The following is a 15,540-nucleotide window of genomic DNA, read 5'->3' on the forward strand; positions in this document are numbered from 1 at the left end:
ATATCCAAATATATGCAAGCTGATACTCATTAGATTGTATATATTTAGCTGGAATTCTGTATATTATTTAAATATATTTAAAAGAGGCCTTTAAAAGTTGGCTTTTTTAGGGCCTCGTATAACTTAAAACCACTTCTGTGAGCGCCTTATTGTACAAATTAGAATGTATAATTGTAAGAAGCTGTTGTAAGATAGTAGAACTTTATTTTTTCTTTTTTTATATATATATTTACAGAAAGGATTTGGTTTCAAAGGTTTATAATTTCTCTTTATAGTTTACTAGAAAGTTGATAAGCATATATCATATTATTTTATATATAAATAAAAGTGTAACTTTAATAATTATTTATGTTTAAATAAAGAAAGTAATTAACTAATAGGCTTATGTTTAAGTACAAAACAATGTCTAATGCTTTGAATATTCACTCTCAGAAGCGCTTAAATGAATATTTTCTGAGCATTTAACGTTTAAAAAAGAATAAAATATTATTTTAAAATAATAAAATGAATATAAAATAATTACTTTTCTGAGTAAACAAGTTAATAATACGAATTTAAATGCATTAAAATTAATATTTACCAAACAATTGAGCGGCATTTTTAACGCTTATAAATGAGAAAAAATTCAAAAAAACATAATAATTAAAAATAAAGAATATTTATTTTTAAGTTAATTAAAAGTTATTTTTATTATATTTTAATCGAAGGACAAATTTGTTTTATGAGTTACTCAATGAAGAATCATGCAACAAGAGACGTGTAATTCGACTCTAACTTATCAAAGCGGGTTCCTTTAAAGGCTAACAATTGTTGATTTTTCTTTTTGATGAACCTTTTTATATGAAAATAAAGAGCGGGTATCGATTCCTAACAGATGTTTACACATATTTCAATTAAAATAAACAAACCATAGAAGGTAATTATTCGTAAGATTTCATCCCTCGCATTGTTTTGATTCATGTGTCGCGTCGCGTCGCGCCTCGCTCAAAACTCCTATTACGTGTAAAACGTAGCAAAATTTTAATTGTTTACACACTTATAATGAAAACTAATTAACGTCGCGAGTAGATATTTTGCGAATTAACTAAACTAATCTAGAATATTAATTAGTTTACTTTATACGCGACGCGACGCGACCATTCGCGCATGCTACGGCGCGACGTTGATAATTAACGATGCAGATAAATATCTACTGTTTTCATTTTAACGACTTTTATTAAAATATAAGTTATAAGAAGGAAAATAGTATAGAAAATTACGCGTTATTTAATTTATAAAGTAAGTTTTTTTTAATTAATTCCAAATACATTAATTTTAATAGAAAATATATGTAATAAAAAAATACTTATAATTTTCTAAAATTAGATTAAACATTTTTATATTCATTTTATATATTTAAATTTAAGAAAAAAATATTTTTAATAATAGATGTAGCGATGTGTTTACATAAATTATCAACAGATGGCAGCACAATAGACTTGTACCAGAAAGATAAATTTCCTATCGTTTGATTGGTTGAAATTGACGACCAATTTACTGTTTTTAAACTTTACGAATCGCCATTTTTAATAATATTTAAATGTAAATAATACATTATAGTGAATTACTTTCTAATAAAATGTAATAAAAAGTAAGCAAAAGCAATTAAATAAATATAATAACTACAAAATAAAGAGGAATGCAAATCTTAATAATTAACATTTGCATATCGGCAAAGAATATCTCTAGCTAATTATTCGCTTTGGTCCGGTAAATTAAAATTGAGTCAGATTATTTTAAAGTTTGATTTTTTTCACTTTGTTAGTTAGTTTCTATATCCGCGACTAGATGTCGCCACTTGTTACTTGAACTCGTATTTGTAACATCGAGTGTTCCAGGTGTAGGCACGACTCTTCATGTATACAGTACAGTACCTCGTGAATTTGTTCTTTGTATATATGTGTAATTATAAGATATATATATATAAATTTAATTATAAGTATTCTCATTTTGTTTGTCTTCCATACTACGTGGTGACCACACTACCTCTTCCACACAATACAACATTAAGGTTTATTGTTGGCCTCTACTTTCATCTATCTAACCCTTTCTCGAGATTAAGGAAGGACAGACACACATATAGACTGACGACAGTGGGAATTTATAGGTGTAAAATGTTTTTCAGATTGCAGCCCAATACTTTTTCATTAAAGAAACAATAAGAAGGAAAAAAAACAAAGAAGTCGAGGTAAAACAAACCTTCACTGATCAAAGTGATCCATATTCCAACTTGGAGTTTGAATAATTTTCCTTTTTGAAATCGCGATAAAAGAAAAATACATAGAAGAATTGAAGCCATAATGTAATAATTATTGTCAAAATCATTGTGGCAATTCCTGTGTAATTAGTGATAGAAAACGTTTGATTTTGACGAAAGTAATTTGAATTTCTTAGTTTTATTGTTGTATTTAATTTTACTCTTCTGGCGATGCTGAATATTACAGCAAACACTAAGGCAAGAAGACAGAGATTTTTTGAATATTACAGCAAACACTAAGGCAAGAAGACAGAGACAGACATACTTTGACAAAGATGTCCAGGATATACTGGGCGTTTTTCTTGATAGAAAAGGAATTATCATACAAAAAGTAAGAAAGAAATGCATCCAGTAGAAACATTCGATTAAAGATAAATAAAATATCTTCAGAAGACCGAACAAATAATTATGGTTTCTTGTGAAGCTTGAACAGGGATTGAAGAAATTCCATCCATAAATCATTGACATTGAGGTAAATGATGACAGAAAACATTTCAAACATATTTCCTGTTGAAAACTTATAAGTTTAGGCCAAATAATTGATGAAGTTTGCATTTTTTTCCTTTTCGGATAATTGTAATAACCTTAGCGGTGTAACAACGTGTGAGAACCGAAATTGGTGAAATATTTTGTTTAAATATTGTTTGTGGAGAGAAAAAGTTAAGAAGACAGCACGAAAAAACGAAAGTGTTAAAGATAATTAAAACTGGGTCTCACGGACTTATTTCCTTGTTGAAGATGACACAGTGAATATCTCACCCGGAACCAACGAGTAAAGATTTCACTATTGTCCCCATGTACTAAAATTCCTAACGAAGTCATGGAAAAAACCCAATAGGAGCCTCCTAACAAAAGAGGAGGGAAGGGTGATGACAATCGGGAGCAGTCGTCAGCAACTAAAAGTCTAAATGATGTGTATGTTCCGAACTGCCGATTCCATCCTTCGCCAATCGCCGCCTCGCTAACAGGATAAAACAAAAGGATTTCCCTTCGAACAGTCTCCGAAGTTCCCATCGAACTGAACATCGATACGTCGTAGGTCCAACAAGTGTTTAAGGTATTTATCGTCTCGCGAACGAACGTGAGCTCTCTCTCTTGGTCCGGGTCGCGACAAGCTTATCCTTTCCCTTATAGGGTATGTACAGTACCTTTTAGTAACTGTGCTAAGCATCTGATTTGATGAAAACAACGATAAAAACCGTGTAAATAGATGGTATCGATTAATTAATAAACGGGTATTTTGTTAAATCATAACTTTGTGGAGTGTACTGTACTTCTTCCGGTTATCTCCTTCCGCCTCCATTCCAAGTCCGAAAGCTTACAACGCGATCGCTCGCGCGAAAACTAACGTAACGGCCATCGAAATTTCCATGTCCGGAAGACACGGTGGTGTCAGTTTTGACAAGGCATCAGAGGTACCGACCCTGCGGTCACAAACGCTTATATTTATAGTAGACTCCCCTATAAAACGGGTTCATATGATACGGATTCGTATATAATGGCGAAAAAATTGCGATCGTATTCGTATAAACACGCTAAAGGAAACTCGTATGATACGGTAAAACGTCATCGCCGACTCGTGTAGGGACAGGATTCGTCGAATCTACACCAATAGCGGATATTGCACAAACCGTTGAGTTTAAACGAGCGGCGGACCTACTAAAAACAATTTATTATTTAACCGCCATAAAAAGTATATTTATATTAATGATGTCTCCAAAGTTCAGCGAATTTTTCGCAGAAAAATAATTTATCAGGAAACACGCGCCCGCCGTTCGATGCGCCGCTCCGCGACGAAAACAAGCAATGGCGTCGTCGAACGGTGCATATTCGGTAAGTAATCCTACAATTTTTTTGTTTATAGCATAGTTTATATGGATTATAACCAAAAAATTATACGTATTTTGGAAATGTTGAGTCGAATTAGTCTAGAATCGGTTAATTTTATGGAAGAAATCCTTTCAAACAGCCGTAGTCCCTAAACTGCATACGTGCCGGCCTGTGATTGGCTCATGTATTTAAGGACTCGTAGAACATGAATTTCATAAAACACGGAACGTATCTACCGTGTTATAGGGGGATGTACTGTATATTATAAAACACTTATTAAAGGAAAAAATTATCCGTTATAGAAAACAATCAAGTTAATTTTTCAGTTTCCACGATAAATTGTAGCTTGCTACCTTGCACTCACTTATATAAAAGTTATTTTAGTCTAATGATTTTTGTATGCGATTGTCATAAGTGGAATTTTAAAACTTTCATGTATGCAACTAAAAGATGCTTGAAATTTTAATAGCACTATAAACTATAAAATAACACTATAACACAGAATAATTGATATTTATGAAAGATCAACAGGATGAAGTATCGGTAAACAAAAAAAGTACCAAAATATTATTAAGCAGGGCGCATTTGTACACAATAATAATGCCTTTCTAGAAAATTTTGAAGAACAGTTTGTAGAAAAATGTACAAATATATGTTATAATATAATTTTTTATATTCTGATGAGTGAATTGAAAAGTTTTTCTAAATGAAAATAATTTCTGAAATGAATTGAATGAATAGATAAAAAAAGGTACCCAAAACATAAAATGGGAATTAATAAAAAAAACAGCCTGATACAATTAAAAACCAACCAAACATTAATAAATCTTATAGAATTTGCATATAAAAGAAATTATTTTGAAGTTTGTAATAATTTTTATAGACAAACAAATGACGTTAGCATGGGGTCAAAATTAGCTGAACTAGTAACGATAGATATAGATAAAAAGTAAAAAACATTCCCGGTGTTAAAGCTGTAATGAGATACGTGGATGATTACTTATTGATTTTTAATAATGAGATAACAAATGAAAGGATGATTTTAAATACAATAAATAATATAGACCAAAATATAAAACAATCAGTTGTTACTCATATACCCCAATAGGTATTAAAACGAATACATTTATGATGGAATTAAAGAAGATATACACAAGAACAATGCGTAATGGAATTACACGAATTAGATTATAAATTCATCTTCGATATTTATCCAAAAATTTGGCACACAATATTACAAAAATAGGTTTAATATAAAAAATAAAAAAAGATTAAGATTACAAAGCCATTCCTTACATAACTATTATTTATGATAACTGTTCAAAACTTTTATACAAAGATAATGTGGTTTTGGCCCCATCTTTGACCAATAAAATCTCACACGAAATTCATAAACTAGGAAAACACAAAACCAACGTTGATATATTGAAAAAAAAAACTGGAATTGTTTATAGGATTAATTATAACTGTCAAAATCCGAAAGAAAATAGGAGAAACAGGAAGGACTTTAGAATTACGCATTAAAGAACACGAAGCTGCCGTATGACTAAAACATATAATACCCCTTGGTTTAACCACATCAAAAATAGCAACTACCAAATAGACAGAAATAATAATAAAGTCCTACACTATGAAAAAAATATTTATAAACGTAAATTCAAAGAACACATAGAGATAATAGAATATAATAATGATAATTTAATAAATGTGTTAAATGGTATGCAAATCGACCAGCAAGGGTACAACATAATACAAGGAGCAACGTTGAGTTAGTAAATTATATCGTAAGGATTATACATTGTCACGTATGAAAAAATTATTTTGTATGATAGTGGTGTTTAAAGGTTATACAACATACTGTATACTGTTAAATTTTGAAAATAATATGCTTTTAATTAGAAAGAAACCCGTATGTATATTTATATTTTTGTTTTAAAGTTTTTAAAATATTATTGTAAAATGTTACTAAGTTTTATAGTTTATATTTACTTGTGTTACAAGATGTACATTCTTTCGATGTAACACTATACACGCCCTTAATGTAATTATTAAGGTGGTGAAAATATTGTAAATGGGACTAAAAGTACCGTATAAGTAAGAAAATTAAGCCATTGAAACCTATGGAGACCCTTAGGGTATTATGAAATGTGTTTTTATTGTTTTGTAAGCATTATCTACTCGACGTAGTTTTTTGTCAATTTAATAATTAAAATTTATTTTGTAGCACTGAAAAGGAGATAGAAAGATAACCTAGCACGAAATGCATCTGTAAGAAAACAATAAAAGGAGTTTTATAACAAAACACGACAAAACACGTGGTTATCTTCCTATTACAAATAGAACATTAAATTTGAGATTTATCAGTTATTTCTGAAGGAGATAAAATTACAATGATGCCTCGTTTATTGAATTTAATTCATTCTAGGACAGAGGCGTAGTGAGGCTTTGGCCAATGTGGACCCGGCAAAAGGAGCAAAAATTGAGTTTTTTAACTGCTAAGTATATCATTAAAAACATTTTTCTTTTTAATTTAAAATGATAGACATAAAAAATGTAAGTTCGCATTTCCACTATTAGAAGATTTTTTGTAAACAATTTACATTATTCAGATAAATTCATACGAAAAGAAAATGTTTGAAAAAAATTGACAAACAAATGGCGTATTCAGTGCTTCTGAGTAACTTTCTATAAAGAGAATTACATAAAAACACACTTTCGTTTAACGAACAATTTTATTTCTGTATTGTGAGAAAAAAGTACAGAAACGTATATGCTGTAATATTTCAATATTTCTTATTTCACAAATAGATAGTGAAATAATGTGAAACATGACACTTTTGCTTTCAATTTAAGTTCTTTGTTTCTCAAAAACAAATATATTTTTGTATTTTTGAGAATAACATTTACTCAGTAAACTTTATTTTTTCGTAAACAAAAACTTCTCTTAAAATTAATTTTTAAAATGATATATTTGTAATGTTAGTGCTTGTTAATGTTAATGTTAGTGCAACTTAGAATTATCATTATTTCGCTTATAATTTATTAAGTAATAATTTGTTGCGAATGATTAATTATATTTAATTATTTCTTAATTAAAGTAATCGAATAAACGAATAACATATGCAATGATATTTTAAATTTCACCATATATTAGGTTTGTGGTTGTGGTTTATTTAGTTATGGACACGTGGCCGATCTGCCTAGGGAGATGCCTCCCAAAAGTACTTCAATGTATAACTGGCTCCTATTTAGGTGTTAGAAACGTGCAGANTCAGATGTTAATTTAGTATCAAAAACACAAAATATTTGAGTAGCCCGAGAAATAGCCGAAGATTGCAGCGCCACAGCACTAGCGAAAATTTAAATTTGCCGACTGGAATGCTTTCGGATAACGGACGTTTCGGATAACCAGCTTTCGGATAACGGACGTTTCGGATAACCAGCTTTCGGATAAACGACGCTCTACTGTAGATGGAAATGAAACAGAACACATGACACTTTTGCTTTCAATTTAAGTTCTTTGTTCCTCAAAAACAAATATATTTTTGTAGTTTTGAGAATAACATTTACAGTACACAGTAAACTCTTAACAGTAAACTTTATTTCTTCGTAAAGAAAAACTTCTCTTAAAATTGATTTTTAGAATGATATATTTATAATGTTAGTGCAACTTAGAATTATCATTATTTCGCGATCTGCCTAGGGAGTGCCTCCCAAAAGGACTTCAATGTATAACTGGATCCTATTTATGTGTTAGAAACGTGAAGAAAACCCGGAATCCCTACCTAGCCAGCCCGTTGGTAGGCGTGAACTCACGACCAACTACCAGTGTTTAGTGGTTATATCCACGAGGCCTCTTGTGGGCGCGCCTATTCACTCGGTAACAAACAACTTTCTGCAATAATTGTAAAAATAAAAACATTTTGAATTTTTTGCCTCTATGTCCTTACTTTTATTGATTTCTGTTTATATCTTTCCCTACTTTGTCAGGAGAAAATAAAGAGATTTTATTTTGATTTTTTTTGACTAAGTTCTCTATATGATAGACAGAAACTACATTAGTTTAATAAATTCTGTTAATTAATAAACAAAGTACAAATTAGACAAAAATAGGAACAAAAATCAAAAACATCTCAAATTCATGTTTGGAAATTGGGTTAAAATATACAATCGATATCTACCTACTTTTTCCAAGGAATAACAATGGATTCTCCAATACTCAGCATCACTGGCAATAGAAGCAGTCCGTTAAGAGCAGCGAAAACCATAATCAACAAGATTATTTTGAAAAATATCACAAAAGTATAGGAAGGTCCAAATGCCAAAACAACGACACCCAAGACTGTAGACAAGCAACCTTGAATTACAGGATATCCCGTGGAGTACAAACTATATTTAATTTTTTCTTCGGATGATTCCTTCTGGCAACACTTATACGCGTACGCCACGTGAGCCGAAAAATCGATGCATAATCCCGCACTCATCATTAAAATCAGGACCGACATCACATCTAATTTGACATGCCACCAATTCATGTAACCCATTGTCTCTACTAGAATGCAGACGACGTTTAATGACACGCAAACGGTGCAAGGAATATCTTGTATCAGCACCAGGAATATCAGGCTTACTACAAAGACGGCGACACCCACGTTTTGCAAACAGATAGCCGTCAAGTTTAAAGATTGCTCGTAGAAAACAAATGAAGGGTTGTATACGATTACGCGATATTTGCTACGATCCGCAATCTGACGTAAACCTTCTAAGAATAATTTCTCATCAGTTCCGGTTCTGACGCCTTTGGACGAAACAAAACACCTAGAAGCCACAATTTGGTTTCTCTCTCTATCCCAAGATAGATCGTTCCGAAATTGAATGGCTGGCTGAAGTCGGAGAAATACTCGTTTCAATCCTTGAACGAAACCTCGTGGATCGCTCGTGTTAAAATCTTTCATCAGATAATTTAAGTCGTTATTGTGAATGAAAGAAAGATATTCTCGTATCCAACATAAGGAGTGTTCGCGTCCACTGATATAAGGAGCGTTATGAACCATTGACAAGATGTTCTCTACTTCTTCTTGTACACTGGGATTTGAATAATCTAATGTCTGGTTAAAAACGATCTGTATTACGTGTGGATAATCTGTAAAATACAAATAGTAATCATTTATGAATTTTGTGATTGGAGAAGAAAATGGAAAGATTTCTTTTAAGTCCAGTCCTTGTTTCATATCTTTGATGCTGTAAATGCTTCCGGCAATATTGCATACGAACATGAATACGATTAGCATTTTNGCGTTATGAACCATTGATAAGATGTTCTCTACTTCTTCTTGTACACTGGGATTTGAATAATCTAATGTCTGGTTAAAAACGATCTGTATTACGTGTGGATAATCTGTAAAATACAAATAGTAATCATTTATGAATTTTGTGATTGGAGAAGAAAATGGAAAGATTTCTTTTAAGTCCAGTCCTTGTTTCATATCTTTGATGCTGTAAATGCTTCCTGCAATATTGCATACGAACATGAATACGATTAGCATTTTTACTGATTTTCTTCCGAGGAAGGTTCCGAAATTTTCAGAAACGAACTTCATAGCTTTAGACTGCTTCCTGTCTGTCTCCTCTTTTCTGACTTCGGATGTTTCGTTTTCTAAAAAAAAAGTTACTTTAAGAAATTATTTTACGATTCGTTTGTTATTAAAAGGAAGGTAATTATTTTAAGCAAATTCTGCAGTATTCTTATGAGCAGTTGTAGATTATAAAGTTTTAATACAATCATTTGCATACAGCTAATACAGTTAGTTAGTGAAATTTGGCAGCTATCACTGCACTACTAAGGAGAGTTAATTTTAAGATGCTTCGTTCCCTTAGCTTCACAACAATATACTGTACCGCGTGACTATTATAACGGTTGATGATAGCTTAAAACGCACAAGTACGTCCACTGGCCGTAGATGTTAGACGCTCGTCGTAAAGATAAAAAAAATCTTATGGTAGAGATCAATGTAAATTTTCAGTAATCGGACAATACTGATGTAGATTCACATGTAGCGCGCGACCAGCTTACGACTGCTATCGACTCATAGACTTTGTGGCGAACTTTGACCTCGAATATCTCAGCGTATAGAAGGAATTTGAAAATTCCGGTTTCGTCACGACATCGGTCTTGCTAAGTAGTACTTATTTACAAAAGACTATGTTTAAGGGTCATGCGGTTGCTTTGAACTTCGAAAACGCTGACTTATAAAGCTTATTCTCCTTATGTGCCGCTCAATTATATTTAAATAACTTTATAAAGAATTCATGTGACATTTATGCCATGTAATGAAATTTGTTAATTACTGTTAATTACATATAGGCTAGGACACAATATAATGCTCAAATTCAAATGTCATTTTAGGTCTGCGGGAATGTCACCTTTGACTTCTCATGTTTTGATAAAAGTATTGCTGTCATCAAATTAATCAAGCCGCTTCACGTGTTTTTCTTTAATATTACTTACCTGTGATTGTAAAAAACCGAATAAAATTCGCTCCAATAAAAGCAACATTCCTTTGTAAAAAGCTGGAAGTAGTAATTCGTTTTGCCTCTATGTCTTTACTTTATTGATTTCTTTTGTATCTTTGGCTACATTGGACTTTGNATGCTCAAATTCAAATGTCATTTTAGGTCTGCGGGAATGTCACCTTTGACTTCTCATGTTTTGATAAAAGTATTGCTGTCATCAAATTAATCAAGCCGCTTCACGTGTTTTTCTTTAATATTACTTACCTGTGATTGTAAAAAACCGAATAAAATTCGCTCCAATAAAAGCAACATTCCTTTGTAAAAAGCTGGAAGTAGTAATTCGTTTTGCCTCTATGTCTTTACTTTATTGATTTCTTTTGTATCTTTGGCTACATTGGACTTTGTTTATTAATAGGACTTATTATACTGGTGTAGTTTCTGTTTAGGAAATAGAGATGATCTTATTCAGAAAAATCGAAATAACATATCATTGTTTCACCTATCTGCCTTTAATTTTTCTATTTTTTCTAGTTTTTCCTACTGTTTATATTTTCCACTTCAGCAGANTAATCATTTATGAATTTTGTGATTGGAGAAGAAAATGGAAAGATTTCTTTTAAGTCCAGTCCTTGTTTCATATCTTTGATGCTGTAAATGCTTCCGGCAATATTGCATACGAACATGAATACGATTAGAGTTTTCACTGATTTTCTCCCGAGGAAGGTTCCGAAATTTTCAGAAACGAACTTCATAGTTTTAGACTGCTTCCTGTTTGTCTCTTCTTTCCTGACTTCGGATGTTTCGTTTTCTAAAAAAAAGTACTTATTTTACGATTCGTTTGTTATTAAAGAAATTATTTTACGATTCGTTTGTTATTAAAAGGAAGGTAATTATTTTAAGCAAATTCTGCAGTGTTCTTATGAGCAGTTGTAGATTATAAAAGTTTTAATACAACATTTGCATACAGCTAATACAGTTAGTTAGTGAAATTTGGCAGCTATCACTGATCTACTAAGGAGAGTCAATTTTAAGATGCCTCGTTCCCTTAGCTTCACAACAATATACAGTGGGTGATCGGTTAACGAACACTTTCGTGAAAGATTTTTATGTTCGGACAAAGAACACATGATCGGATAACGAACACCTCACAGAACAAATACAAGAAGAAGCGATGTAAAATAATGAATATCGATTGGTCTTCCCATGTCTTCGGGAAACAATTCGAAACTTTTCGGAGTGTGGGAAACGTCGACATCAACGCTCAAGCCGGTATATACCGATCGGATAGTATTCCTCCGAACTTTGAAACTCTCTTTTGTAATTCTAGCCTTTTATTTTTCTGACAAAATAATTCTTTTATGTATTCGCGAGACTGTCGGGTAGGCACTCATTAAGTTTTGCATCTGTCTTTCTTTTCGAAAGGTGAGAGTATAATAGCAAAGGTGGAGAGTAGGCAGAAGATGCCTAATGTTGCTGGGCAGTATGGCCTGAACAGGTCTACAGTAGGCAGCAGTTCAATCTTATTTAATAGGACTTATTATACTGGTGTAGTTTCTGTTTAGGAAATAGAAAAGATCTTATTCAGAAAAATCGAAATAAAATATCATTGTTTCACCTATCTGCCTTTAATTTTTCTATTTCTTCTACTTTTTTCCTACTGTTTATATTTTCCACTTCAGCAGAATTTCGGCTGTAGATTATTTAATACTTAATGATTAAATACTGAAAGTGATATTGTGTGTTGTACATTTTGATTGGCTTGTATGACAAATCTAGTTTTTATCTCGGGGCGGACTAGTGCTGTAGGATAACAGCAAGTGACAGAAATGTACCTAACATTTCCGGAAAAATTGGAGGGAGATTTTTCCAATTCTGACAAGATAATGTGCCTGCTCATCGTGCAAAATTAAAGTGGAACTGTTTTTGACAAATGGTGTGCGTGTTACGAATTGGTCTGATGTCTTCTCATCTTATATAAATACGTTTGGCATATTAGCAAAGAAAGAATATTCGAATGAAAAGCTCTATATATACTCCAGTGGAATAAGTAAAACAGGCGATAACTGATGCTTGGCAGGAAATCATAGGCGAGAAAAAAGTTATTAAATAAATTCCAGAAAGAGTTTACGGAGTAATTAATAAAAAGGTGGACATATTGCTTATTAGTAATAAATAAATTCGCTTATGATTTAAATTTTCAAGTGTTTCTTATCATTTTGAAACAATATATTCTATACAAGATTGTTAAAATTCATGTACAGTGCACGTGTGTTTTCACAGGATACTGGTGTTGGCAGGCCGTTGGCCGCACATGTAGGAATTTTAAAGTTTTCTTGATATTTTCATCGGATATGACGTTGGACGGGCACGTACTCCTTCTATTCTGCGAGATATAAACGTCTATAAACAGAATGCTAAAAGCGTTTACCATATTTGTTTTCGTGTCATGTCGGAACGAACCGGAAAGTCGTTTCCTAAAAACATCTAGTAACGTAATAATAAAGCGATCCCCAATCTGTAGAGCGGTAGTCTGAAGCCTTAACCGCCTGAGCTGTCTGTGCACGAAAAAATAAATTCACACAAAAATATGTACTTACCGAAATGCTTTTCTTTTACTGTGTAACAAAGAATGGAACTAAGACGACGTTCTTCTCTGTAGCCATCAAGCGCCATGAGACTTCCGAAAAAGAAGATCTGATAGATGAGATCGAAAAATATGGACAGAGCGCTGTAGCAGCAAAAGATACGAACGACTCTAAAAGGTGAAGTGATTCCAACACAAAACGAAGCAAGATTAGTCAAGGATGTGATGGTGATGGACACTCCCGCTTCGGAAAAAGCATGGCTCATCCTCTGCATCACGTTGTCTTTTGCGTTCGTTCGCCTCCAAGCAGACAACAAAACAAAAGAATCGTCTAGGCCAATACCTACAAAAATCAGTGAGCGTTAATTTTTCGAAAAATTGATTAAGTAGAAATAAACACGAAACACTAGAATAATTTTTAAAATTTTCACGCAGAGTAGAGATGCAGTTTATTTCAGAAAACACGAACAAACTGTCCTGGTTTAATGAAATTTGAGAAAATAACATTATAAGAGAAACAAATGTGTAATANAACGAAGCAAGATTAGTCAAGGAAGTGATGGTGATGGACACTCCCGCTTCGGAAAAAGTATGGCTCATCCTCTGCATCACGCTGTCTTTTGCGCTCGTTCGCCTCCAAGCAGACAACAAAACAAAAGAATCGTCTAGGCCAATACCTACAAAAATCAGTGAGCGTTAATTTTTCGAAAAATTGATTAAGTACAGTACAAATAGACACGAAACACTAGAATAATTTTAAAAATTTTCACGCAGAGTACAGATGCAGATTATTTGAGAAAACACGAACAAACTGTCGTGGTTTAATGAAATTTGAGAAAATAACATTATAAGAGAAACAAATGTGTAATACTTGACGATGCTGTCACAGTGAAGTAATTGAACAACAGTATATCCCACAGAATTTGTTGCAATGTTGACTTAACTTGCGATGTAAATATGATTTGTAATTAATTGAACTTATTTTGCTTTTCCACAATTTTAATACCAGTAAACGTTTTAAAATTGTTTGACACTTTAACAAAGTTGATTTTCGTAGTGTTGGATCGAAGCAAAAGTTTTTGGAATTTTGAATTTTATAGTACAACATTAATTTTAAAAGCAAATAAAAAAACATAGTTTACTCAAGAAAATAAACGTCATTACATTCAACTGCCTTCTTCCATGGATTGGGTAGGTCACGGTTTCTTGCTGAATAAAACTCAGGCTATTTCTACTGAAAGAACTCTGCAAATGTGATTTTCATTTGGTCATCAGCGAATCGTTTTCCATCCAAGAAGTTGCGTGGAGCTAAAGAGACAGCAGTGGAATGGTGCAATGTCTCGTCTATACGGGGAAGAGGGAGAATCTACCATCAGTGATCTACCTTGACGTGTGGTTTTGCATTCAGATTGTGTTGAACCTTAACGTTCATTTTGCAGACCATTCCATTGTCATATGAGTGACAAAGTACAATGGAGTAGTCACAACCAGGCGTTTGGCTTATTTCCCACAAGGTGATGGGGTTGCTTGGCTTCCAGCTGGACAGAAGATTTTTCTCAGGAATGTTCATTTTCGATTCTTATCTTATCTTATTGCTTAACTTAAAATTACTAAATCAATCGTAGATTGTATACGTGGGCACGACTTTCCTATCAAACAGTTGTAATATAGCGCGATTAGACTAAAGCCTGGTACTCACATGCTGCAACGGACGACGGAACTCGTCGACGGAACGGCAAAATGATGTCACTTTTGCCGTTGCTGAAAGCGGAACAGCAAAAATTATAACAATAGGAAGGCCGTTTAGCAATGTCGTCATAAAGATCACCTGGGACCAGGGTTACCACTCCTTGGTTTTAAAACCCAGATCTGGGTTTTTCGACCTTCTCTGGTTTCGAGGTTTTTTTTTTTTTTTTAAATGACTTAAAATAAAATGACTTAAATAATAAAAAAATTTAGATTTTAGAAACAAAAACGAAAAGGATGGTACTTTATTTGCTGAATCCTGAATCACGTGGAGTTAAAAACACTCAGATACACTTAATGACCTGCTCAAGCTATGAAACCATACCCCGCAATGATTTGCTATGGTGAGACAAGCAGCAACATTTTAACTCCAGCTACTTAATTAAAAATCTCGATGGCTTACGTGTATTTTGAAAATAAAATGTATTGCTTTATGCAATAATGTTTGTAACATTGTGGTTTGAAAATGTATAAAGTAGTAATATTTTTTATTCTTAATTATAGGCATGATATATATATATATATGTTGTATATTTTGAAAATATACAGTACATTGTAAGTTTGTATATGA

General features: G+C 32.5%; 1 protein-coding gene across 1 annotated transcript; it reads right to left on the reverse strand.

The window, feature by feature from the left end:
- Window positions 1–8,307: 8,307 nt before the first annotated feature.
- LOC111623640 (patched domain-containing protein 3-like) lies at window positions 8,308–13,502 on the reverse strand. Its single transcript, XM_023366303.1, has 2 exons — window positions 13,237–13,502; window positions 8,308–9,782 (listed from the first exon to the last, which is right to left on the reverse strand). Exons 1-2 carry the CDS (start codon window positions 13,496–13,498, stop codon window positions 8,308–8,310), a joined length of 1,737 nt encoding a protein of 578 aa, XP_023222071.1. The 5' UTR covers window positions 13,499–13,502.
- Window positions 13,503–15,540: the final 2,038 nt, after the last annotated feature.

This window comes from Centruroides sculpturatus, unplaced genomic scaffold (assembly GCF_000671375.1).
Source record: "Centruroides sculpturatus isolate CEXI.00-Female unplaced genomic scaffold, Cexi_2.0 scaffold436, whole genome shotgun sequence".
Taxonomy (NCBI): Eukaryota; Metazoa; Arthropoda; class Arachnida; order Scorpiones; family Buthidae; genus Centruroides; species Centruroides sculpturatus.